This window comes from Amphibalanus amphitrite, unplaced genomic scaffold (genome assembly GCF_019059575.1).
Source record: "Amphibalanus amphitrite isolate SeventyFive unplaced genomic scaffold, NRLGWU_Aamphi_draft 001919F_arrow, whole genome shotgun sequence".
NCBI lineage: Eukaryota > Metazoa > Arthropoda > Thecostraca > Balanomorpha > Balanidae > Amphibalanus > Amphibalanus amphitrite.
Window position 1 is genome coordinate 30,414 of NW_024883412.1, and position 26,088 is coordinate 56,501.

The 26,088-nt window shown below is 47.5% G+C and overlaps 2 protein-coding genes across 5 annotated transcripts; one reads left to right on the top strand and one right to left on the bottom strand.

Moving 5' to 3' along the window:
- Positions 1–12,801: 12,801 nt before the first annotated feature.
- Positions 12,802–17,499, top strand: LOC122375784 (transcription factor Adf-1-like). Of its 4 annotated transcripts, none has more exons than XM_043355283.1 (6): positions 12,802–12,894; positions 14,173–14,309; positions 14,529–14,679; positions 14,994–15,069; positions 15,979–16,033; positions 16,388–17,499. In XM_043355283.1, exons 1-6 carry the CDS (start codon positions 12,887–12,889, stop codon positions 16,807–16,809), a joined length of 849 nt encoding a protein of 282 aa, XP_043211218.1. In that variant the 5' UTR covers positions 12,802–12,886; the 3' UTR covers positions 16,810–17,499. The 4 variants fall into 4 exon arrangements, with proteins under 4 accessions (XP_043211218.1, XP_043211220.1, XP_043211221.1 ...); XM_043355285.1 differs by having other exon boundaries at positions 16,391–17,499; XM_043355286.1 differs by lacking the exon at positions 14,994–15,069.
- A 178-nt stretch (positions 17,500–17,677) lies between these two features.
- LOC122375782 (protein ALP1-like) lies at positions 17,678–18,898 on the bottom strand. Its single transcript, XM_043355281.1, has one exon. It carries the CDS (start codon positions 18,896–18,898, stop codon positions 17,678–17,680), a length of 1,221 nt encoding a protein of 406 aa, XP_043211216.1.
- Between the last annotated feature and the right edge of the window lie 7,190 nt (positions 18,899–26,088).

Here is a 26,088-nt window from a genome sequence, read left to right on the forward strand (position 1 = left end):
CCACTTAACCACCAACGCCTCAGGGGCGGATCCAGGAATTTTCGGGAGGGGGGGGCGGCAAGTCGAAATAGGGGCGACCTGGCAATCCGGGGGCGCTCCATACAAAGGGGGCGCCAAACCGTCAAAATCGGGAGCTAAAAGCCCGCGCCGTGCTAAGGGGCGTTATCGCGCTCCCCCTCAGGTTTTTCGCAAATATCTGAAAAACGGCTGCGCGCAGCGCCGCCATTTTCAGCATACCTTATGATGCATCTTTTTTGCACATGTAAAAATGTCTGACGCGGGTGATGGAAGGTCAGGTCACCAGGTTATGCCAAAAGACCTAGCCTAAGAAAAAGTTCAAATGCTTACCATTGCTATACCGACTGAACGATTGCTTTGAACCTTTCAGCGATTGATGAAAGCAACACTATTCATGAAATGTATATCTCGGAATTTCGATATCTGTGACCTAAGGTCAGGTCAGTTGTGCGACGTCTCCATTAGGTAGGTAGGTATAATTAAGTCTTTGGGAGAAAACTGAAAGGCATCTCTTTTGGACGAGCGCCATTCTAGACAATATCAAGCATTGGGATACATATAAAATTAACACACTGAATAAGAACATTGCACCTAGTGTGACCACTCATTATGTCCCAGAGGTCATCCCATGTCATGAAAGGTCCGCAGCAGTTTTTTTTAAAATAACTTTTGATAGATTCAAGCTAGAGCGATAAAAACACCTCAGCTGTGTTCAGCTCGACGATACGCATCGACTGCTATGCAGCATGACCTTTCCCGGTCAGGTCATGACCTTGACCTGATGTCAAATTCTCAAAATAACCCTTCATAAGGTCAACCTTTAGTTTGTTCGACGTGTCTCGACGACAGAAACGCAATGCTGGCAAACGTAATGTCGAGACTCTCTTGAGTCAAAAGTTATTGCAGGAAAACATTGTTCGTAAAAAGGCTATTTTTAGAGTCTTTTGCCCTCTGAAGGCTAAACCGTTGACCTGAGGTCAAATCTGAGCGCAGCTTGCAGAAACACCTTTAAAAGGGCTATCTAATGCGCTTTTCTGCGGCGCTATAGCTCTATTGGTTTCCGAGTTATGTGCCGCTGCTTCGAAAACGGAAAAATGTTGAAACAGGCAACATTTTACCTTTGATGACCTCTGGTGACCTGACATTCGACCTGACCTAAAAAAATGACCGTTTTGTTTTCGTTCTGTTTTTTGACGATCTTTCGAATGCCGCTTATCGCGTGTCACTACGCGGCCCAGGAGCCGAGTTAGACGAGGGAGTGTGGCCCCCCCCCCCTCCCCAGCAGGACACGGAAAACTCAGACCACCAGCACGGCACGGGTTAAAAGTCGTAGATGGGCACCGCTACCCTAGCAAAAGATATTAGCAAAAAGGTGACCTCCATTTACTGGTGCAGTCCTCCTTCTCTTGGTGATGCCCCCTCTTTTTTTCTGGAAGCGTCTCACTTATGCTGGTACCTATGTCTCACTTCCCGGGGGCGCCCAACCTCTGCTTGGATCGCCTAATCCATTATGGAGAGACCCACTTTGCTTAAGTCGCCTCATTTCTTCCTTCTAAGAACGACCAATTTGCTGTAGGCGGCCCACTTATCTGGGACGCCCATCTTCTGCTAGAAGTGCCCCTCTTCTTCCTGATGCGTCCCACTTCTACTACGAGTGCACCTTTTCTGTTAGGGCGCCCCTTTGCTGCTGAGGAGTCTTTTCTACTGTGAATAGGGCGGCCCTCTCCTGTTTGGCGACCCCAAATTCTGCTGGAGGCGCCCCACTTCTGCCCAACTTTTGGTGGGGTGCCCCTCTCTTGCAGGGGGCACTTCTCTTTTGCTGGAGACGCCACTCTTGTGGGGGCGCCCTTCCACTGCGGGGAACGTCTCTCTTCTGCCAGAGGCACCCCTTTTCTTCTTATGGGGCTCCTGTTTTTTTTTTTCTGGGGCGAGGCGACCCTCTGCTGCTCGGAACGGGGCACACCTCTCCTTTTACTGGGGCAGCGCCCCTCTGCTGGGGTTGCCCCTCCGCTGTCGTCAGGGGCGCCCCTCTTGGTAGAATATACTCCTTTTCTTTTTGTAATGGGGCGCCCCTCTTCTACCGGGGGCGCCCATCTGCTGCTGGGGCGTCTGTCTTCTGCCGGATATTGTCAATGGGGCGCCCATATCCTGTTTGGCGGGCCCAACCTCTGCTGGAGGCTGCCTATTTCTGATTAACTTTTGCTGTGGCGCCTCTCTTCTGCTGGGGCGCCCCTCTTCTGCTTGGGGCGCCCGTCTCCTACTGGAGACCCCTCTCTTCTGCTGGGGCGCCCCTCTTCTGCCAGTGGCACCCATTTTCTTATTATGGGGCTCCTTTTTTGCTGGGGCGCCCAGCTGCTGTCAGGGCGCCCCTCTTCTCGGAATGGGGGCGCCTCTCTCCTTTTGCTGGGGCGTCGCTCCTCTTCAGGGGGACACGTCTCCTGCTAAGGGTGCCCTTCCGCTGCCAGGGGCGCCCCTCTTGAACAGAAGGTATTTTATATTCTTGTAACAAGACGCCCTCTTCTGCTGGGGGCGCCCATCTGCTGCTGGGGCGACTCTCATCTGCTGGGAATAGGCAATTGGGCGTCACTCTCCTGCTTGGTGAGCCCAACTTTTGGCTGGGGGCGCCCTATTTCTGCTGAACCTTTGCTGTGTCGCCGCTCTTCTGCTCGGGGCGCCCTCTCTGCCGCGGGATATGGGCGCCTTTTTCGGATGGCGGGGGGGGGGGGGCGGCCGCCCCCGTCGCCCCCCCCCCCTGGATCCGCGCCTGCAACGCCTTACGTTTATCCAGTCTCGAAGCCAATGAAAGCTACTTACTCGCTACTTTTCATGGCCGCACTAAGGCGCTGCCTGGTATTAGAGAAGCTCAAAGTCGTTATGTTCACAATTATTCGGTGCTTGCCTCATGTCACCCACAATCAGGCTGGTAAAACAGAATTTAACATCCAATTACAGGGCCCCATAGCTTGTGATGACGTGTCAAATGTGCTGGTTTCCGTGGACTTTGGTCCTCGTATTGACGTGAGAGATAATGACGTCATAGTTCGCTCGCTTATTTTTATAGCGATTCTTGAATGCCAAGTACCAACCCCTCTCCAGAGGCCTGCTTTTTTCTTTTTTTCTTTTTAGTTGACCTGTCAACGTGTGTAGCGGACTGCGGAGTGTTAGTGCTACACAAATCCCGCGCACCGACGGGGGGATATCCGCCCCCCCCCCTGAGGTTTTTCGCGGATAGCGGGAAAACCGCGGCGCGTAGCGCCGCGAAATTTGGTACGACTATTCTCTCATCAATTTTACACATGGTGTGCAAGTTTGAACCTCCTAACTTTTAAGGTCAGGTCACCAGGTCACTTTGAATGACCCAACCTCAAGTCACTTTTTTGCAACTTTGTCACCGTCCCAGAGCTACAGTAGATGTCGGAGGCCTTTGAAAGTCGCAGGATGTTATTAGGTCATTAGTAGCTACCCCTAGTGAAAAAATCTTACAGGGTAGCCCTGTATGGTTGACCCTACAGGATTTTTGACGAAATTGTTACCAGGGTTCCTACAGGGTATCGTACAGGGTACCGTGCACGGTGTCGTACAGGGTACCGTACACGGCGTCGTACACGGTGTCGTACAGGGTGCCGTGCACGGTTTCGTACAGGGTGCCGTGCACGGTATCGTGCAGGGTGTCGTGCACGGTGTCGTACAGGGTGCCGTGCACGGTGTCGTACAGGGTACCGTGTACGGTGTCGTACAGGGTACCGTGCACGGTGTCGTACAGGGTGCCGTGCACGGTGTCGTACATGATACTGTGCACGGTGTCGTACAGGATGCCGTGCACGGTGTCGTACAGGGTACCGTGCACGGTGTCGTACAGGGTACCGTGCACGGTGTGGTACAGGGTGCCGTGCACGGTGCCGTACAGGGTATTGTAAAGGATCTCGTACAGGGCACCACACTCGCCATTCTATAAGTATTCCGCATCTTGTTATTTTGCTGTTGAGCCGATTGACCAGGAATGCTAAAAAGACCCACGAGTTTCCGCGTTACCGACAAAGTCAATATTCGGAATAAATGTATTTCTGGGATAAATACACAGCCATTTCCGGGTCACATCCCGTCACCTTACGACACACGTCATCGCGTCGCGGCTGCCGCTCCGTCCATCGATCTACGAATCTCGAGTGGTGGTGTCGCCCGACGATCCTCGCATCCTGCGTTCCTGTAACAAGGTGGATATTCACATGTTACAATGATAATATATTGATTGAAGGGACCCCTGCCGTCGAAAGTAACTAATCGGCACATAAGTGATACATACAACGCGATACAAAGTGATCTGCATACAACATTATTTTGATGTTGTATCACACTATTGCATACCTATCAATCTCCTATCAACCAAATACAACGCAAATTCAACGTGAAATAAATGCTGGATCGATGTCGAAAAACGGTTGATCCTCAATGTTGACAATCAACCTGGATATAACCAATTTTTAATATTGAATTAATGTTGTGTGCTACTATGTAGTAGCGTCGACGCTACTAATGCGCTCTGGTATCTGATAGTAGACATCTAAATGTCTATTTTTTTCAGCTATCTTTTTCGATCAGCTATTTTTGAGTGAACGTTTCGGCGCCATTTTTTTTTTTTTTTTTTGTCTGTAATGCTGCCAATATTGAGAACAATTTTCGTATTGTTACACAGCAATACAGCATGGCAGAAACTTACCTTCAGGTCGGAAGAGGAGACGGCAGATGACACCGCACGGCACACACGCGACACTTCCGTCGGCTCTCCGCACACCGCGAGCGAGCAGTGAATGGGACGGACGGAATGCGGCGGAGGGGGACGCGCGCTCCCCTCTCCGCCCCAGGCGAGGATCGGGACGCCCGCCGCCGACCGTACGGTCTCTAAAACGGACAGTGGGCGCTAAATTCCAGTCGGTACAGTCTCTGAAAGATCACCACAGCGCACAAATGCACACTAGTTAGTCCCCGAATAATACAGTACAGCAACGCGTCAAATTAAGTTGATAATGTTATGAAGGGATTAGGGAGTTATGAAGTGAATCGGTTCTTTTATAGGGATCAATTCACAATTCGTAATTCCCTTTATATCGGGACAATGTTGACAACAACATTCGAATGCTTATGTCCCCGCCAGTTCTAATAATGAGCAGTACCGTCCTGAGGAGATGAATAAATCCCGGTAGGTTGCAGATTGTCCATTGTCCATTGTGTCCATTGTCCAACATATCAACGCACCGGGGCGAGGCATTTCTCCCTAGGTAGGTACTCCTCATACTTTACTTGACATGTGCATCGTTTATAACTGTTCTCCACGTAGTCCGTGTGGAGCAAATGATCACATTTGCTTGAGAGTTAAGCGAGCTCTTTAATTATGATTTGTGCGAAAAACGATTAGCGGGAGTAGCCTTCCATGGGATCAGCACATTCTTGTAAGATTCTTCAATCTTACCAGAATCAGCATTCTCGCAAGAATCTGCCTATGCCAGGCAGATTCTTATAAGATCTGTATGATGTTGGCCAATCTTGTACAAGCTCTGCTAGGCCTTGCAAGACTGTCTTCAAAATCTTATAAGATCATGCAAGATAGTGAAGATTCTGGTAAAATCGTATAAGACTTTTTCACATGGGTGCGTACATGGCTCCCTGTATGACTGCGTACAGGGCTCCCTGTATGACTGCGTACAGGGCTCCCTGTATGACTGCGTACAGGGCTCCCTGTATGACTGCGCACAGGGCTCCCTGTATGACTGCGCACAGGGCTCCCTGTATCATTGCATACAGGGCTCCCTGAAGGATTCCCTACAGGGCCCTGTAGGATTCCCTATAGGGCTCCCTATCAGATGCCGTACAGGGGCCGTATTCACGTCGATCATTTTCGTAAGAATTTTCTTAAGTTTGACCTACTTCTTAAGTAAATTTTTTTAATCATGTGAACTCCGTTGATAAAAACTTAAGAAGTGTCGACGTGAATACCAAATTATACTTACGAAAGAAAATCGACTTACGAAGTCGACGTGAATACGGCCCCAGGGCTCCTTGTAGGATTCAGTACAGGGTCCCCTGTTGGAGGTCGTGCAGGGCACCCTGTAGGATTCCATGTACAGCCATATTTGCCTGCATGAAATCCTGTACGGCTACTCCAGCAACCCTGCACGACCCTGTAGGGACGTACAGGATTTTGGTACAAATCCTGTAGAATTTTTTCACTAGGGACAATTTGTTTATCTTGGAATTTTGATGTCGGTGACCTAAGGTCAGGTCAATTTCGGGACCTCCCCATTATAAGTCAACGGGGGAAAATCAACTCCCTGTTTTTACCACTAAAACGGGTCGGAATGGCCCCATATACCATATATGATTTCATATACGATCAACCTTCACTACCTTGAGGTCTGTTTTGCTGTTGGGCAGCTGGGTCATGGGACGTCATCAAAGGTCACCAGCGGTTTTTTGCCAATAACTCCGTACAGGAACAAGATGCAGCCGCGCGGATGGTCTCATTGTGTTCAGCTCGTCAAGACGCATCGAATGATATACATGATGACCTCGAGGTCACGTGACCTGAGGTCAACCTTTGACCTTGACCTTTCGAGGTCAACATATATATCATTCGATGCGGATTTACGGGAGGATCACGATGATGCCCTTAGTTTGTTCCTATCTTGACTAATTCGAAAGTTATTCGAGAAAAACTCTCTCCATGTCTAGCGCCGCCATTTTGACTTTTTCGACCCCTGTGACGTCATCTTTGACCTGACCTGAAAATGACCTTAGTAAAAATTGTAGACCTTGTCCGTGCGTATCCGATGCCGTTTACCGCTTGTCGCTATCTTGCTTCGTTCTCGAGATCTCAGGGGGAGCGGTCATCCGCCCCCCCCCCCCGTCGGTGCGAAGTTGGCGCGGACCCCCGTCGGTGCGCGGGTTAACTTGAGTTCAACAATAACATTTAGCGACGTAAAAACAACGATTCGTCTCTTTAGATGTATGTATCTTGGCGTCAGAAAATGCCAAGAGATATTGAAAGGACATCTGGAATTCGGGTTTAACCTACTAGTTACCACAAATAAAAATAGTATCGCTTTGAAGATCAGACTTAATCAACCCCATAGTATCACCGAATGAAATTCAAATGGCCCGGAAGTGTCGACATAGTGCGGTTGTTCTGGAAAATTCGTCACGTTCCTATCCACGTTGCTCGTTTCAGTGTTTGACTGGACAACAAATCCGACGCGGCGTCGGGTCACGATATTTGAAACAAGGGCCGCGCGATCGATGGGGTGTCGTTAAACGCCGTGCAGCGCTGGCCTTTGGAGGTGGACAGCCAGTGGAAATAAACTATAGGGGTGGGGGAAGAGGTGGCATTGGTCAAACATTCCACATTTTACTTTTTATTTCTAGGACGTCGATGTGGAATACAACTGCAGTCGGTATTTTAAAATATATAACAGTCCCTGATAGATAAACATCTGTATATCTTATATAGCGGCCTCTATGCCAGTTTGGATTTCCTTTTGCTAAATAGGCAATGAATCTTAGAGCAGCCCGCGTCCCTCATTCTTTGAACCGTAAGCATTCAAGGTTTATTCAGCATTTCCTTGCGTCATGTTTTATGTTCTTGTTCAATGCGCGCTTACGTTTCGTTTCCACTTCCCGTAAACACTAAACACTTAACAGGAAACTGTGACATATCTGATCGACCTGATGGACTTGCCTATAAGGTATGCTTTACACCTACATAGAAAGAAAACATATTCGTACAATGTTTTACGCAAAAATGTGTGAATGCTTTTGAAATTTTCACTTAGTTTCCTGCGAATTGGACCTTCCGTCGGCGCTTCCTTTTCGGCGGTAAAAATATCTCCACGAAGTACTCGCTACGGAATGTGCTATCAGCTGCATACCATCGTCTGCGACCTACTTTCCAACAATGACGCTAGTGTGCTCCATAGTGCGCCAAGGAACGGAGGTGAATAGAAGTAGGTGCCGTGATACCAGACTGCTGTTCATATAAATGATGGTCATATAGCAACCAGAATATGGCATATGGAGACCATCGGTGGGTGGAGTGGCATCGTACCTACCTACATATCAAATTGACCTGAAATCAAACTAAGTATATATGAACTCAATATCAAATCATACCTACCTATTACCTAAGCATGATGCTGTAAAATAAAGTGTAATCCAGTTTCATTGCAGTGAGGAAACTTTTTTTCTTCAAAATCCTTATTTTCGGAAAACAGTGGCTTGATGTTCTTCTTTTCGATGCGGTAAAATATTATGACTATCACAAAACAAAAACAGGTTTATCTGTAAATTGTCTAATAGAATACGGCATTTTAAACGTTGAATTTGTTTCAATCTTGACCTGAGGCAGCATACATACACGGATACACATTTCCTGGAACCACCATGCCGACATTGTACTCCATCACACCACCAAGACGTCATCAATGAAGTCACAAAACACCACTGGTCGCTACCCATTCCACAAAGCCGGGCTCAATTCAGCGCGCCGCTCGGCCTGCCACCTGGCGGCCGGACGGCGAACCAGTTGCCAAGTTACGCTGGCCATCACAAATGGCCCGCGGCTATTCGGGGTCGTCGCCGCCGGCCGGTCAGCAGTCTGTCGTCGGAGTGAAGAGGATCGACGCGTCGACAGCCAGCCACAGGTAGGTCGTCGGAACCGGGGAGTGAGCTATCGCGCTGTCAAAGCTATATGACGGGAGCTGACGCGAAATATTAGTAGTCTAAATTGTGCTACAAATTAGCCGTTTGATTGCAGCACATGTGTGAATGATGTTCAAGATATTTACAAGAGAAAGACACAGAAGTGCCTATTGATTATGAAATTGTAAAATTAGCTTCCAATACTGCATACCGCGATGTAATTGCTTGGTTCATCAAGCAAAAATGGTTTTGAAAGATTATCGCAAACAGTAGCGGCGGAGCACCTTCAATTAAGGGGGGGGCCGGGGGGGGGGGGGCACTGCCGACTTTTGGTTCCATTCTTTCCATGCAACGCCCATAGGGCTAATGTTAAAATGGCAAAAGCAAAGGGAGGCACGGTGACCCGGTGCCCTCTCCGTTCCGCCGCCCATGACCGCAAGCGGCTGGCACTCTTTGATAGGTACTGTACCTAGATAAAATGTATGTTATTTGCAGTTATGTGGCATCGCTACACTTCTTTCTTAACCGGCGCCCTGCTGGAGGTTCTGGATTTCCACGCCCTGCTGGGGGGGGGGGGGTGTTTGAACACCCCCCTTCTAACTCGGCTCCTGGGCCACGTAGCGATACGCGGAAGGTGGTGTTCGAAAGAGCGTCAAAAATAATGACGAAATCACTTCCGTCAATTTTTTGGTCAGGTCAAAAATAAGGTCACCAGAGGTCATTGAAGGCAAAATTTCGCCGATTTCCAGGTCGAATGACGAAAATTTCCAAGAAGCCAACGCATAACTCGGGAACCAATAGAGCTACAGCGCCGCGGAAAAGTGCATTCGATGGCCCTATTAACGCCCTTTCTGAATAATTCTCTCAGATTTGACCTAACGTCAACGGTTTTGCCTGCAGGGGGCAAAAACTGCAAAAATAACCGATTTTTTCGGAAACAGTTTTTCTGCAATAACTTTTGACCCAAGCCTTGTACGAGCTTACTTTCACCGGCATCGTGTTCCTCTCGTCAAGACGCATCGAATGAACTATAACTTGACCTTGAAAGGTCAACTTGAAAATTTGACCTCAGGTCAAGGTGCAACCTGACCGGGAAGGGTCATGTTGCATATCAGTCGATCCGTATCGTCGAGCTGAACACATATAAGGCATTTTCATCGCTCTAGCATGTCTCTATCAAAAGTTATTTGCGAAAAACTGTTAGATACCATTCGTGACCTAAGATGACCTCAGGGCATAAACAAGGGTCACGGACACCATTTTCATGTTCAGTGTGTCTAAACCACTTGTAATTCGGTGTTTGGGAGTGTTTATAATGTCTTTCGTCCAAAAGAGACGCATTTCATTTTTCTCCCATTACTTATAATGGGGAGGTCGCAAAATTGACCTGACCCTAGGTCATCGATATCAAAATTCTGAGATATACATTTTGTACATGCTATTACTCTTAGCAATCGCTGAAAGTTTCAAAGCGATCGGTTCTCTCGGTGTAGCTATGACAGACATTGAAACTTTTTATGAGGTGAGGTCACTTCAAGTGACCTGGTGACCTGACCTTGAATGATCTTGGTCTGAAATTTTCACAACATGTGTAGAATTGATTTATGATAAGGTGTACCAAAAACGGCGGCGCTCCGCGCCGCCGTTTTTGAGATATTCGCGAAAAACCACAAGGGGGGGTGTTCAAACGGCTCCATATCAAAGCATACAAAATCTTATCATACAATCATCAAAACATACAAAATCGTAACATACAACGCGCAAAACCTACAAAACAGGCCGGGTAGGGGACAGTCAAAACATACAAAAGCGCAGCATACAAAATTGTGTCATACAAAATCGCAAGGTACAAAATCGTTTCACACAAAAAGGCAGTGGAAAATTAATGGCATTAATCAAAGTACGCATCATACAAAACCATTTCATATAAATTTACATCATTTCGTCGTCCTTGAGATGTCAATTTTCAGTTGGATCAAAACCTACAATCTCAACCGCGCCTCAAGCGACATCTTTGTTAGAAGTTTGTGTAGTTACGAAATATTCCACTAGATGCCTCCTCTGTCAAAGCACAGCCAAGCTTTGCACGGCCAGCGTTTTTTGCTTGTTTATACAGTGAGCGCCGGTCTCGGAGCGACGGGGCGTCCCGGTGGCGCCGTCGTCCCCCTCCCTCAGACTGGGCAAGGTCTCCCCTCCCTCGGCAGACGGCGCGGCCCCAGAGGAAACGGCCAAGGCCGTGCCTGACTTACATCCCCGCTCTCTGCGGGCCGGAGAACGAAGTTGCGCTTGGTACATTGAGCAGCATTCTGCTCATTTTGACTATAGCTGCCGGAACATAATTCGTAAATTAAATTGAAAACTGCGAAATAAATTTAACTGACTTAACCCTCGCCCGTATAGGGGGGGGGTCGAACGGACCCCCACCCCCATGGTTTTTCGCGAATAACTCGCGTAAAAAGTGGTTGATCGCGATGAAACTTTCAGTTATGTCGAGTCAATCAATTGTACACTTACCCTTAAAAGTTCATGACCCTGTCCCAAATGAACCTTGACCTGTGGCCTATTTTTCGAGACCATGTTTGGCCGGAATCGCGATTCGGCGTATGTCGGCTCGTATTAGCCGCGCGTTTGCAGTATTTTTGCGGTTTCAAACGTTCAAACATGTGATATGATGTTGGTCCCATGCATTATGGTGGGTGTCAAGGTCACCTGAAGGTCAGGTCAGATCATTAACCTTTGATGACCTAGGTTCACTTCTTCGAGTTCTAGGCTACTTTTTGGAGCTGATTTCGAATTAAGCAACCATTTGAGCATTTACGAAGTTGTTTTGGTGTCTTCGTAACATGTTACGAAGCTGTCAGTAACGGCTGACACGTACTATGAATACCTGGCAGGACGTCTACTGATTGGCCTGACCTGACCTGGCCTAAATGCATTAACCCTATTAGTGGCAGGCTCCTGGCTACCCCCTATTAGTGGCAGGGGGGCTGTTTACGACCCCCCCTTGATATCTCGAGATCTAACGGGCCGATTTTCAAAATTCAAACGGCATTCGATTTCGCTCAACGTGATCTACATTTCTAAAAAATAGAAATTAAAAAATGTCAATAGGGGGGGGGGGGGGGGTAGAGGGGGGTAAAAACGGGCAAATTGCAGATACATTTTAGACTGTTTATCACGGCCAGGTTTCTGAACCAATCTTAACGCAACTTTTGCCGATCGATAGAGAATGAATCAGGAATTCCCATGGATCCTAAAAATATGCATTTTCAAAAATCATAGGCGGATACAGATCATTGAGATTGGGGGTACACAAAAAGTATAGTAAAAAAGGTTTTTGTTGGTACTGTTTCTAAAAAGGGTGGTAATGGTCTTGTTATGTTATAATTTTCTTATGAGAGAACGACTAAAATTGTATTGGTAATGCATAGGCGGTGTCAGGGCACCTATGTTAGGAGGTAAAACATAACCCCCCTTTTTGGACGCCTGGATCCGCCTATTATAGCAAAAACGTGTCAAAAGAGGATGCACAATAACTGTATATGTTATCACATGATACCTTTCATTCACTGTTCGTAAAACTGGTGCAGCATCGTGATCTTCGCCCAAATGACTCGCTTCACGAATAGGACCCCCCAATTCCCAGTGCTCTGGAGCCGCCCCTGGTAAAGGTATGACCTTGAAATTTTTAGGGAATGTGCCCAATTTAGTTTTAGGAAAAGTCAGAAAATTTCAGCATCGTAGCTTCAGCGGTTTCGGAGATATTCCCGAAAAACCTGAGGGGTGGATAAAAACAACCCCCCCCCCTGCCACGGCCGCCGTCCACTGGTTAGGCGCGCACATTTACGCGCTGAATTTAACATTGGAGTCTATGGGTTGCGCGCCGAATGCAGTTTCAGCGCCTAAAGCACGATGAAGCGTTGTCAGCTGATTATTCATCGGCTGGTCGGCGCTGAATTACTCGCGTATTCGACGCTCACGAGTTGAAATATTCCAACTTTTCAGCGCGTCCTTGACGCGCATACGCCGCGGCGTTTTTATCATCAATCGGGTGTTTTGTTGATATTTAAAACATTTGAAAAGCATTTATGAGATGAGGTTAGTGTTGCTAATATTTTGAGTGTGGCAGTGTGTGTGTTCTGTGTTTCATCATCTTCCTACATCTCCAGAATAGCATTAAATGAGCTGGTAAGGTAGGTCAGGTGCAATGAAATCCAATCTTCCTCTTTTCCTAAGCATAAATATGCATTAATTACAAATAAAACTTTGCCATATATTAGGTGAGTTTCGTGATAATAGTTTTTCTTCCTTGAAAATATATGTTTATAAGGCATTTCAAGCCTGATATGTTTAATATGTTTGGTTTTGTGGATGCTTGACCTACGTACTTTTTCTAAAGTGAGATCAAGATATTTTGAATGCTGCATATATGTAGCTAGCATTTTCCATCTCCTTTTGAAGTTTGTTTCATATAAGGGTACTGGTGCAGGGGGAAGCGGGAGTCTAGATCCTTAAGTAACTTTGTTTCCGCAACGCAGCAACTCAAACTGCTGCACATGCTACAAAATGACCATTTTTTGCTACACGATTAAATGTAAGCCATGCAAATCTGTGCATTTTTGGTTGAAATGAACCCTCAGTCCCAAAACCATAGCAAAGTTTTTTTTAGGGACAGGTGTTTTCCATAATTTTGGTTAGGATGTAGCTTGGTTTCAGGGTTGTAGTTTTTTTTTTTGGTAATAGTAAAGCAGATGTTACACTTGTTTTTTTTGCAACCAAGGAGTGTCGCTCTAGGTTAGGTTGTAGATCGTAGGTAAGGTTAGGTCAGGTTTGGTTAGGTTTGGTTTGGTTTGATAAGGAAGCATCTCTGGGTACGGCGCCTCTCCTTGGTTGCAAAATGAAAAAAAAACAAGTGTGATGCCTGCTTTACGACTGCCGTTTTTTATATTTGTGCCTGGTGTACCTTCATTGTCCTGTTTTGTGCCAGACTGAAAAAAATCCATACACTGTGCCGAATGTCTCGGGCTTTCATGAGCCGATATTGTGTGGCTTTGGATGAACATTTGGATGAACACCCATCATCGACATGGTTTATGATTCAAAAGCGTAGGGAGTGAAGTTAGCCAAGGTTACCTAGGTCTTGTGTCTTGTGCCAAAATTTCTTTGTCCATCCGTATGGCAGAATTTTTGGGCGCACAGAGTTACGCTGGATACTGCACCGAAATTTCAGCTCAATCCGCCCGTTACGCCAGACATGTCGATGATACCATGAATTTTTTTCAGTCTGAGTTCAGTGTCTGCCTTGTGCCTTCTGTGTCCTGCCCTCAGCCCTGTATCCTGCTATGTACCATAATACTCCCGAGCTTTCTGCAATCGGTCTGTTTGATGTTCCCTGATTCAGGCAGTGTATCGCGGATGTACAGGGGCCTCTGTTAGCAATGTGACATGATCAATCCCATTTTTCAGCTCTACAAGTGACACCACCTTAGTTGAAGCCGTGAGACGTCATGACGTGCTCTGGCGTCCTCAGGACAGCAACTACTTTAACAGAAATAAGAAGAAGCTAGCATGGGAGGAGGTGGCAAAGACCACTGGGAGATCAGGTAAAACTTACGCATCATATTTTGCTTGTACGTGTTGTAAATGGTGCCAACAGCCACAGGCTCTGCCACGTTTTTAGAATTGGGTTCTAAGCTTTAAAATGCGAACCCTTACACAACCGTGGTGCTTGTATAATTGTGATGTCTCTCAGGTAACAAACACATGTCGCTTGACAAAATAAATTTTCAAGGCTCTCACCAATTTTATTCCCTGCTTTTCAGTTCAGGATGCAAAATCGAAATGGAAAAGTCTGCGTGACTACCACCTACGCAAACGCAGGCAATTGCCAAGTGGCTCTGGCTGCCCGCCACGAGAGAACTCCTCCTGGCAAAAGGAAATGTCATTTTTGGATGATGCCATCAAGCCTAAACCGTAAGTTAACTGCAGTAGGATGTATGTCCAGGGTTTTAGTGCACGTCCTGGATCTTTGCATTAGGACATAGAGATGAAAAGTCTTTTTTCAAAAATGTTGTATTCCAGTAGCACAGATCTTGCACATTGCCCAGTAGTGCTCCATTACTGGAGCAATAAGCATAAGCAATAAGCTTCACTGTCGTATTAATTAGTTGCTGTGCTGACTTCTGAGTTTTTTTTTTACCCCTCCCAGTCCATATCACTTTTCCATTAGAAAACCTGTTGTATTCCTGTCATGTATCAAATGCTACGTTCCTTCCTTTCCTATGCAGGGTAACGACAAACTTGACGCAGCCTGGAACAGGATCGCAATCCTTATTCTACTACACAAACCAATACTCCAATGAGGTGTGTAAAGTGATTTCTGGGTCACTCTAAATGATGATCCATATCCGATCTTGGGCGTTTCATGACTCCTTTCAATGCAGTGATTTCGTTGGAAATTAATAAAGCAATGCCGTGACATGCAACAGGCCTGTTCTAGCTGTTTACATTGATTGTTTTTTTCTTGTTTGTTTGTTCATTTGTTTTTAACGAACAGTGTTGCCAAGTTTCATTTAAAACCTTTTGGTCATCATGCACCTTAACAATCGCCTCCTCAGGCCCATTGTTATTCCCAGACTCCGCCCTGTAGAGGAGCTAGTAAGAGGGTCTCTGCCCTGTTATTTACGAGACTACTGGACCAGTTTTCAAAGCCGGTCGAAATTCGAAATGCCCAAATGTATTCCTGATTGGAATTCAGCTCCCAAATAAAGGTTTTTGTAAGTTTTATAAAAGTAACCGAGATACGTTTTTGATATACTCGCAAAAAACCAGCAGCAGGGCGCAGATTAATCACTAAGATTTGAAAAGGAACTTACGTGACCTGGGGTCAAAATTTTCAAAAACGATGCGAAATTGATGTATCATATGCTATACCATGTTTCGCGGCGCTGCGCGCCGCGGTTTTCTTGAAGCGCGCAAACAAAACTGGCAAGTGTGGCCAAAACACGGGCACTCGGGCGAAGGTTAAGTACAGGGGTCAAAAGAGATCCAATGCTAATTAGTGTTATTGCGGCTGTTTAATCGTGATTTTCGGGGCGTTTTTCAAAAATGTTAAATTCGGAAGAATTCGGTCTAGGGTGTTCGGAAGAATTCGGTCGTAGTCAACATCCAAACGAACCTTGCAATTGGCCGAATTTCATTTTCTAACCATTTTTGGTGACCTATCAAATATCTCGCATCAATCTTCACTCACGTAATCATCATGTGTTTCAGCTTTGTGTGTCTGATGAGGACAGCAGCGAGACTCAACTACCAGACGACAGTGCTGGTGAGTTTGTTCAAATGGTATGCAGCCATCATAGCATAATACGAAACTGCCACTGGTGGTTGACACCTGTAACTACGGATAGCCGACATGGCGCCATCTGGTTAAACTGACCTGACTTGACCTACCCCAAACGCATAAAGACATAATCTTAAATCAAAACTTACATGAAATTCGTCATTAGGACTCCGAAAAGCATAACCTCGTCATTTGACAACAACGTAACAAACGAGGACTCTAGTGTCTATCAGTGCCTGTAAGCCAGTCATACATCGATCTGAGCCTAGGACGGCGTGTATTTTAACTGCTCGTCTGTAAGCCACGATGATCTAACTGTGGTGTCCTGGTTGCCACCAGCAGCGAGCTGTGCCTCAGGAGTCCTCCCAGTTGCGACGCTCCTCGGAGGGCCTCGGATGTCCGCGGTGCCACCAGCAGCGAGCTGTGCAGTCAGTTCAGGAGTCCTCCCAGCTGCGACGCTCCTCGGAACGCCTCGGGTGTCCGCGGTGCCACCAGCAGCGAGCTGTGTCGCCGGCCCGAGCCATCCGCGCTCTTCTGGCACCAACGGCCAAGTCAAGCAGGTCAGGGGGCCGGGTGCTCGTGGCGCCGAGAAGCTTGACGCCGCCATAGCGTCCATAGAACGCGCGGTGAGCGACCTCCGTAACCCGGACCTACTATTTGGTCAGCTGGTGGGGTTGGAGATGGAGCGTGTGAGGGACGACAAGAAAGCGGATGCGAGACTGGAGATTCTTACAGTCTTGAAAAGGGCGCAGTCCGATTAAAAGCAGGTGATAACCTTCGCACGGGTGGGGGAGGGGGGACGTTTTTCACACATTTGATAAAAAATGACCAGAATGATTCAAAACGATCTTATAGCCAGACATGTGCATGGATCCGAGAGGTGGATCTATGATCTGAGCGGATCTCTCGAGCTTATGGGTAAGATCTATGATCTGAGTGGATCTCTCGACACAGTTGAGGGGTTGGATCTATGATCTGAGTGGATCTCTCGACAAAGTTGAGGGGTTGGATCTATGATCCGGGTGGATCCCAGATCTAGATTCATGGGATCGAATTTCAGATCCATTTTCCCGGATCCATGCACATGTCTGCTTATAGCGAGCTATATAATGCCTGTTCGGCGTCTTTCCAGCTTCCTTTGATTCTGAGATAATGTGATGCGGCCAAATGCGTCCCCTCTCCATGCAACCTCCACCATGGCGAACTTTGCTGAGCCTGAGTCATATTCTGCGTAGTGTGTATTTCCGCTGTCTGATCGCTATAGCGACCCTTTTTCAAGTTTTGATTTAGGAGTGAATTCGTTTACCTGGTGTTTAAATGTTTGAGCTCCTTTGCTGTGAAGTTGAAGTTGGACGTTACGTGGTTATCTGACTTTGGTTGTTGGAAAGGGCGACAGTTAATGTTATTTATTTCCACTACTTTCGCGTGCAATAAACGACAAAGGCCGGAAATGCTTGTATTTATATGACAGGTTTTTGAGCGTGACAAATGAAACAGCATTATCACACGGAGCAACACCAGTGGCGTCAAAGACGACTCAATTCCCGCCTCTCGCACCTCTCACTTGCCGACAGAAGCAGCCTGCTGCGGAACGGCTCCCCAGCCACGAAGTGACAGGCTTACACGCCCTCACTGCCCGACAGCAGCATCCTGCCAGGGGACGGCTCCCTCGGCCATGAAGTACCGGGCGAACTGGTCGCGGATGCGCTCGGCCTCCCGAGTGAAGTTGTTGGCGCCCAGCCTGCCCAGCTCGCAGAGTCCGCCCACCTGCTCGCCGCTGGCGTCGGCCTGCTGCGGCTGCTGGCTGTCCGCCTGTCCTTGGTCGCGCACGTAGTTGTGCAGGATGCACGCCGTCCTGACAATAGTGCAGGCGTGCTCAGGATTGACGTTCAGCGGACGCCGGAAGATGCGCCACGTCTGGGAGAGAATCCCGAACGCGTTCTCCACTACCCGTCGGGCGCGCGACAGCCGGTAGTTGAAGATGGTGGCCGGAGCTCCCAGCCGGCTCTCGGTACGTCCGGGATAGGGCCGCATCATGTGCACCGTCAGCGGGAAAGCTTCATCGGCGACGATGACGCTTGGTAGGGTCGTGCCTCTCTGATCGATCGCCTTGGGAGGGGGCAGGTCGAGAGTGCCGTCTTGCAGTTTGGCGGCTAGGTCACTCCTCCTAAAAATGCCCCCGTCCGACTCTCTTCCGGCGCTTCCCACTGACGTGTACACGAATCGATAGGCACCGTCCACGGCTGCCAGGAGGACGATGCTGAAGGACTTTTTGTAGTTATAGTACTCGCTGCCAGAGTTGGAAGGGGCTTGGAGTACCACATGCTTCCCGTCCAACGCGGCCACGCAGTACGGGAAATTCCACTGGGTGCGGAAGATCTCCTCGCTTCGCTCCCACGTCGCCCTGGTGGGAGCTGGAAGCACCTCCGGTCCCAGTATGGCGATGATGGCCGCGCATGTGTCGTACACGATGGCACGCACGGTTTTCTCGCCGAGGCGATAGCAGGGTGCCAGCGCAGAAAACTCCATGCCGGAGGCCAGGTACCGCAGCGTCACGGCCAGGCGCTGAGCGGGGTCGATAGGTTCGCGGAAGTTGGTGCGCTGGCGCGTGATGCTGGGCCCGATCTTGGCGAGAAGCAGGTCGAAGGTCTCCCGACTCATGCGGAAGTAGGCATGGTGCCGGTCGGGATCCACGGCACGCAGCTCCTGCACCAAGTTAAAAAACTCGCCTCGGGCTTGTCGCCTCTGCAGCACTTCGGCAACCCAGTACCTGCGTCGGGCTCGACGGCGCTCCTGCTCCACCCGGATTCGAGTCGTGCTTAGTGCGATTCGTGCGATGTTTAGCTCCATGTCGTGAATAGTTAATTGAATAATGACGGACTTTTAGCTGATGTGAGAACAATAACAAACGTTGTTTACATTTCCGTCCCTGCTAAGAGATTGTATTGTCTTCAAGAACAATTTAATGAACCTTTTACGGTTCATATAAGAAACTGACACAAATTAAACCACGGTCAAAGGCGCAATTAATTATATAAATAATTATTATTTATCTGTCAGTGATGTGCATTACCACAAATTATATTACATTTTCATGCATTTTTTATCGAATTGTCCTTGAGCTATCATGGCGGATCCCGATGAAATCAAATTCATCGCATAGTCATCGTTAAATTAGGCGCCGAAAATGGTATTCAGCGCCTAAACGATTAGGCGCTGAAAGCGCGCCTAACCAGTGGACGGCGACCTGACATCATCTGTGATCAAAACTAACACGATATTCGTGATCAGCACCCCGAAAAACCCTCATCAACCTCACTTTACGATGTTCTAATAGGTCCCGATTTTCCAGACTTGTGGGTCATTGACCTGACCTGGAAAGTCAACCAATGACCTAGGACCTTAAATTTTTCTCGAAGCTCTAGCTCGATCAGGGGCCAAACGGCAAGGGGGCGGTCCAACGGACCCGCCCCCCCCCCCCCTATACCTTCGAGGCTGGCAAAACACCAATACGGGCGAGGGTTAACCCGGCAGTTGCTGGAGTATTTCGCCACACACCACTTGCTGGGAGGGGGTGGGAGAGGGGGGTAAACTTTCCCAGTCCATAGCTCGAGAACCCATAGCCCATAGCCCATAGCTCGAGGCGCAGCGAAACGGGCGAGGCAGCAAACAAAATAACGCTACGAGAGGCTTCTGATGAGTACCTTCAAGTGGAGTTCCGAGGTCACAGGTCGGTTCAAGATTATTTTGAATACCTGAAATTAGGCGCCCGGCTGGGGGTCCTGGATTTCCACGCCCTGCTGGGGGGGGGGTGTTTGAACACCCCCCCCCTTGTAACTCGGCTCCTGGGCCACGTAGCGATACGCAGAAGGCGGCGTTCGAAAGAGCTTCAAAAATAATGACGAAATCGCTTCAGTCAATTTTTTGGTCAGGTCAAAGGTCAGGTCACCAGAGGTCATTGAAGGCAAAATTTCGCCGATTTCCAGGTCGAATGTCGAAAATTTCCAAGAAGCCAACGCATAACTCGGGAACCAATAGAGCTACAGCGCCGCGGAAAAGCGCATTCGATAGGCCTATTAACGCCCTTTCTGAGTAATCCTCTCAGATTTGACCTAACGTTAATGGTTTTGCCTGCAGGGGGCAAAAAGTGCAAAAATAGCCGATTTTTTTTGAAACAGTTTTTCTGCAATAACTTTTGACCCAAACCCTGTACGAGCTTACTTTTACCGGCATCGTGTTCCTCTCGTCAAGACGCATCGAATGAACTATAACTTGACCTTGAAAGGTCAACTTGAAAATTTGACCTCAGGTCAAGGTCATGACCTGACCGGAAAGGGTCATGTTGCATATTAGTCGATCCGTATCGTCGAGCTGAACACATCTAAGGCGTTTTCATCGCTCTAGCATGCCTCTATCAAAAGTTATTTGCGAAAAACTGTTAGATACCATTCGTGACCTAAGATGACCTCGGGGCATAAACAAGGGTCACAGACACCATTTTCATGTTCAGTGTGTCTAACCCACTTGTAATTCGGTGTTTGGGAGCGTTTATAATGTCTTTCGTCCAAAAGAGGCGCATTTCAATTTTCTCCCATTGACTTATAATGGGGAGGTCGCAAAATTGACCTGACCTTAGGTCATCGATATCAAAATTCTGAGATATACATTTTGTGCATGCTATTGCTCTTAGCAATCGCTGAAAGTTTCAAAGCGATCGGTCACTCGGTGTAGCTATGACAGACATTGAAACTTTTTATGAGGTGAGGTCACTTCAAGTGACCTGGTGACCTGACCTTGAATGACCTTGGTCTGAAATTTTCACAACATGTGTAGAATTGATTTATGATAAGGTGTACTAAAAACGGCGGCGCTCCGCGCCGCCGTTTGTGAGATATTCGCGAAAAACCACAAGGGGGGGTGTTCAAACCCCCCCCCCAGCAGGGCGCGGGTTAATAGCATGGACTTTAAACCTCGAACTGGGCGTCTCTCGTAACAAACTATGTCTCCAACGGACCCCCCCCCCCATATACGTTCGCGGCTGGCAAAACACCAGTACGGGCGAGGATTAAGGGCTTATGTGTTTGTATGCTCTTTGAAATCCCTTCCGTGACCGCGTTTTCAGCCGCTAGCATATAATTGGGGGGGGGGGGGATTCTGTTGGATCCCCCATCGTTCAGTCCCTAACCGAACTATAGCTTCGCGAAAACATGAACGTCCTACCGTAACTAAAGGAAGCCGATGGTACCCGATTTTAACCCTCGCCCGCACATGGGGGGGGGGGGGGGGTGGTTGCCACCCCCCCCCCCCAGGCAGTCTTTCTGCTCTGCACTCAACATTTTTAGAGCTACAGGGTGTTTCATAATGAGTGTTCGTTTTAAATGTACCATGGGAGGATCTTAAATAAAACCATGATCGATAATTTTATATGAGCATTGTTCCAAAAAGATTGGCCTTTTTATCTGTGCAAAAATTATCCCAAAGCATTCAGTCACATGGCCGCCATCTGCCGCGATGTCAGCAGCACAGATACGATGCACTGCGCCGTTCACACAAGAAGAGGCAGTTTGGGCAGTCGCAGAATATGGTAGGCTGAGAAACGTAACTGCGGTCCGCCGTAGGTATGGGTACCATTTTAACCCGCGCGGGGCTGGGGGGGGGGGTAAATTTTACCCCCCCTCGCGAATTTTTGCGATATCTCAAAAACGGCGGCGCGCAGCGCCGCCAAACTTTCAGTACCTTTTCTTACATCAATTTGACACGTTCCCTGAAAATTTGAGCGAAATCCGTCGGAAAATTTTTGAGAAATTGACGTTTTAGTGACGTCATGTTCGCCATTTTCGCATCAAAAACGGCAAAAGTTCAAACGCCGCTAACATCTCCATTTTTAAAGGAATCAAGACGTAACAAAAAAGGTTATACGTAATTTTACTTTGTCTATCAAATGGCTATCTCGGTTTTTTGAAAATTTTGGATTTTGGCCTAAATTTTTTCAAAAAACTGACTTTTTTGGGAAAATCATTATAAAATCCAAAATTTTGAGTCTATCGAAAAAACCGGAATATATGTCAGAGAAGTGGTCTATGTGCATCTACATACCAAATTTTAGAAGAATCGGCTCAGAAATGTGGGAGTTATTCAAAATTTTATGACGTCACGACACACAAAATTTTTGAAAAATGAATTTTTTGGAAGTTCTACCCCTGGTACGGAAACAAAAATAGCACCATTCGATTCGCCGTGAAAAACTGCATCAGATAGACACCTTTTTAGGCCTTAACAACCAACTTCAAAATTTGACCTCACTTGACCTGACCTTGACCTGACCTCGACCTGAAATTCATCCAGTGGTGGTCCATATCACTTATTGAGTGTGCCTATTGAATTCTATGAGTAAAATGACCCATAAAACATGTGTCGCACATGCCCTTTTCTATATTTTGTTTTTTGGTGACCTGACCTGACCTGACCTGACCTTGACCTTGACCTCTGAATGATATTGTATGCAACGAATATTGTCTTGGTAGCCTAAGAACACGTTTTGGGCGATCAGTCTCAGTCCATGACTCCATTCTTCGGCAACTACGGTGCAAGGCCGATACTGTAGAAACTTGCAATTTGTACCCTTGACCTGACCTTGAACTTGACCTCAAACTTGAAATTAAGTACATATTTTTAGTAGTTCGTGATGAGAGCTTTCGATTGGCGTTGGAATTTTCCAAATCGGACCATTAGTTCGGGAGATAACAGGGGGGGTAAAATTTACCCCCCCAGCCCCGCGCGTTCGGCTGGAGACCCCAGCCCCGCGCGGGTTAAGGAAAAGCATAATGTACCATTACGGAATTACGGCGCAACCCTCCCACTACACTTCTGGAACTGCAAAACACTGTGGATGCATTTGCTCGCGGGCTGAAGCCAGAGGACGTCAGGCAGGCGGTTCGGCATGTCTGCAGGAGGGCCGAAATCTGCCTCCGCAGAAACGGCGTCAGTGCCGAAAACTGAAAGCATGCAAGTGTCTGAAGCCATTACGACAGAAAATGCCATTCTTTCGCCAATACAATGGTATATCGCTCTATGTGTTATGAATACAATTACTCAGATTTTGAGCCTATTTAAAATGCACATTCATTATGGAACACCCTGTAGAAGGCTGATTTTTCGTATAGCTGCTTGTCTATCCTTTCTTGATGTCTACTGAAAATTTCAAGTTTCTGTGATTTTTGGTTTCGGAGATATGACCTTGTTTTTCAGGTCATGTCATGACCCAAATGGCCAATTCTCAACATCTTGCGTTTGCCATGGGCCTTGTGAGCTTTTGACACCCTGATTTCGGCCTTTTTTGCCAGTCTTACCTCCCACCTATCATGGAACATGTTGTTCGACGATGTACAGGGGTCAAGGTCAGGGTCAAGGTCAACCTAGGTCATCTAAGATAATTGCGTTTTAGGCAAGCTGAATTTACTTTTTGTGAAGTTTTTTGACTGCATTTTTGGTAAAAGCTTCTCAGATCATGATTTCATGTGATATGGACCCAAAAACAATCGGTGCACACATCAGTATACACACAGACACACACAGACATACAAACACATATAATTGACCTTGACCTAACTTGACCTGAAATGACCTCAGCAGCAAAATTCTGGTCGGATAGTGTGACAAAGAGGTTCTAGCTGGCTTGGCACCAGAAAACAGCATCGTCATCGGTATTTGATAAGCAGCGCACTTGATATCCAACGGTGACCCAAAACAGCAATGTTTTTTAGTTTGACCTGACCTGGAAGGTCAATGACTGACCTGAGAAGGTAAAACTGGGTATCATTGGATTCGTCTCTTCCCAAATAATCTTTTTGGTCTTTACTGCTAAGCTCTATCTCCAACAGGAACGAAATGGCGCGGGGGGTGGCAACCCCCCCCCCCCCCCATGTGCGTTCTAGGATGGGAAAATGGCATGTCCGGGCGAGGGCGGATCGCCGGTCATTAGTTGGCATTTCAATTCGGGTAAATGACTTAAAAGTCAGGGAAATCGTGGCCATTTTAACTTTTTAAAATGAGGTTGTTAGTGAGTTTTTTTTCGGGGTTCTGATTTCCAATTTCGTGCTAGTTTTGATCAAAGACGATGTATCCGTGCATTTTGGGTAGGTGGGGCCAGGTCAGCTCAACCATTAGGCGTCACCGCCGACATCCAAATGGGTGTTTACCGCCACCAACAGCTTAGTTACACATAAAGATATGATGTGGACTGTGGAGTTTGTTAATGCAATAAGTGAATGAGAGCTTCACTCCACAAGAAATCGTTCGGGTCGGAGCTTTCAAATTGTATTTACAAAACTTCGTCAGCGAGTCGTAATCGGGTTCAGGGGGTATCGGTCGCAAAATATGTAGCATAGACACTAAAACTATTTCTTACAATGCACAATGGGACCGGAGCGAGAATTAGCGCGACATCGGTACTTTTTTTATAAGGTGTGCCAAAAACGGCGGCGCTCCGCGCTGCCGTTTTTGAGATATTTGTGAAAAAACACAGGGGGGTGTGGTGTGTTCGCGCTGCCGTTTTTGAGATATTTGTGAAAAAACCGCTGCCGTTTTTGAGATATTTGTGAAAAAACACAGGGGGGTGTGGTGTGTTCAAACACCCCCCCCCCCCCAGCAGGGCGCGGGTTAAACACCGATGATGTACCGTTATGTTAAACGCCATGCGATTGACTAACCGGCGCCGGGCCGGTGCTCGGCGCCACCTGCACTGGGGGGAGGGGGTGTTTGAACACCCCCCCCCCCCTTCTCACTCGGCTCCTGGGCCACGTAGCGACACGCCGTAGACGGCGTTCGAAAGAGCGGCAGAAGTAATGAAGAAATTATATCGGCCACATTTTAGGTCAGCTCAAAGGTCAGGTCAACAGAGGTCACAAAAGGTAAAATTTCGCCACTTTCCAGGTCGAACTTCGATAATTTCGACAAACCGGCGCATAGATTAGGAACGGTTTAGCGTGCAGGGGCCAAAAACTGCCAGAATAGGTAGATGGTTTTTGCGGGAACTGTTTTTCTGCAATACCTTTTGACTCAAAACATGCACGAGCTTACTTTCAGCAGCATCATGTTCCTCTCGTCAAGGTGACGCATCGAAAGAACTATAAGTTGACCTCAAAAGTTCAACTTGAAAAATTTACTTTAGGTCAAGGTCATGACCTCATGACAAGGTCATGACCTCAGGTCAATGTCATGACCTGACCAGAAAAGGTCATGCTGCATCAGTCGATCCGTATTGTCGAGCCAAACACATACATATAAGGTTTTTTCATCGCTCTAGCACAGGGGTCGGCAAATGGTGGGGCATGCCCCCTTTGGGGGTAATGGAGCCCTTTCGGTATGGGTAATTAGGGATTCTGAGAAAGCCTATCTTTTTAGAGTTTGTAGCTCCAGTGATGGAGCCATCGTGACTGTTGCATCCCAGGGTTCAAAGATTAGCCCAGGCCAAAGGCACAGCACACATTGATTAGATACCAATTTTCATGTACAGTCCACAGCAGAAGTAATGTGGGGTTTCAGTCATGGGTATGTTCTGCTTCTGAAGCTTAGGAACGATTAGCCAGACTACAATGAAACTTTGAATGTAGCTTATATGCATCGTCACCCTTGCAGCTGCAACTTTAGCTATTGACATCTTCTTTTCGATCACTCCGCATTAAACAATCGCCAGTCAAAGCCAACCGTTGAGATTGGTAAAACCCTACATTACTTTAGCTGTGGGCTGTACCTGCTCGCCTCACCATCTCACCCCTCCGTACAGTCGTACAAAAGCAGCTGCAACTTTTAACCGTCGCCCGTCTGTTGGCGTTTCAACAGCCGCTAACGTAAGGGGGAGGAGTCGATCGGACCCCCGCGGCCTCTCGGACTCTGAGATGGAGCTGTGCATAAAAAAGACGAGCGTGCTACCCGTGACAATATAGGAAGCCGCTGCTGCCCATTTTTAAGGTCCTTGGTCATTCCGTCTCATTCAAGAGGGCAATGACAAGTGTCGAGAAAATCAGAACCCGCTATAACTT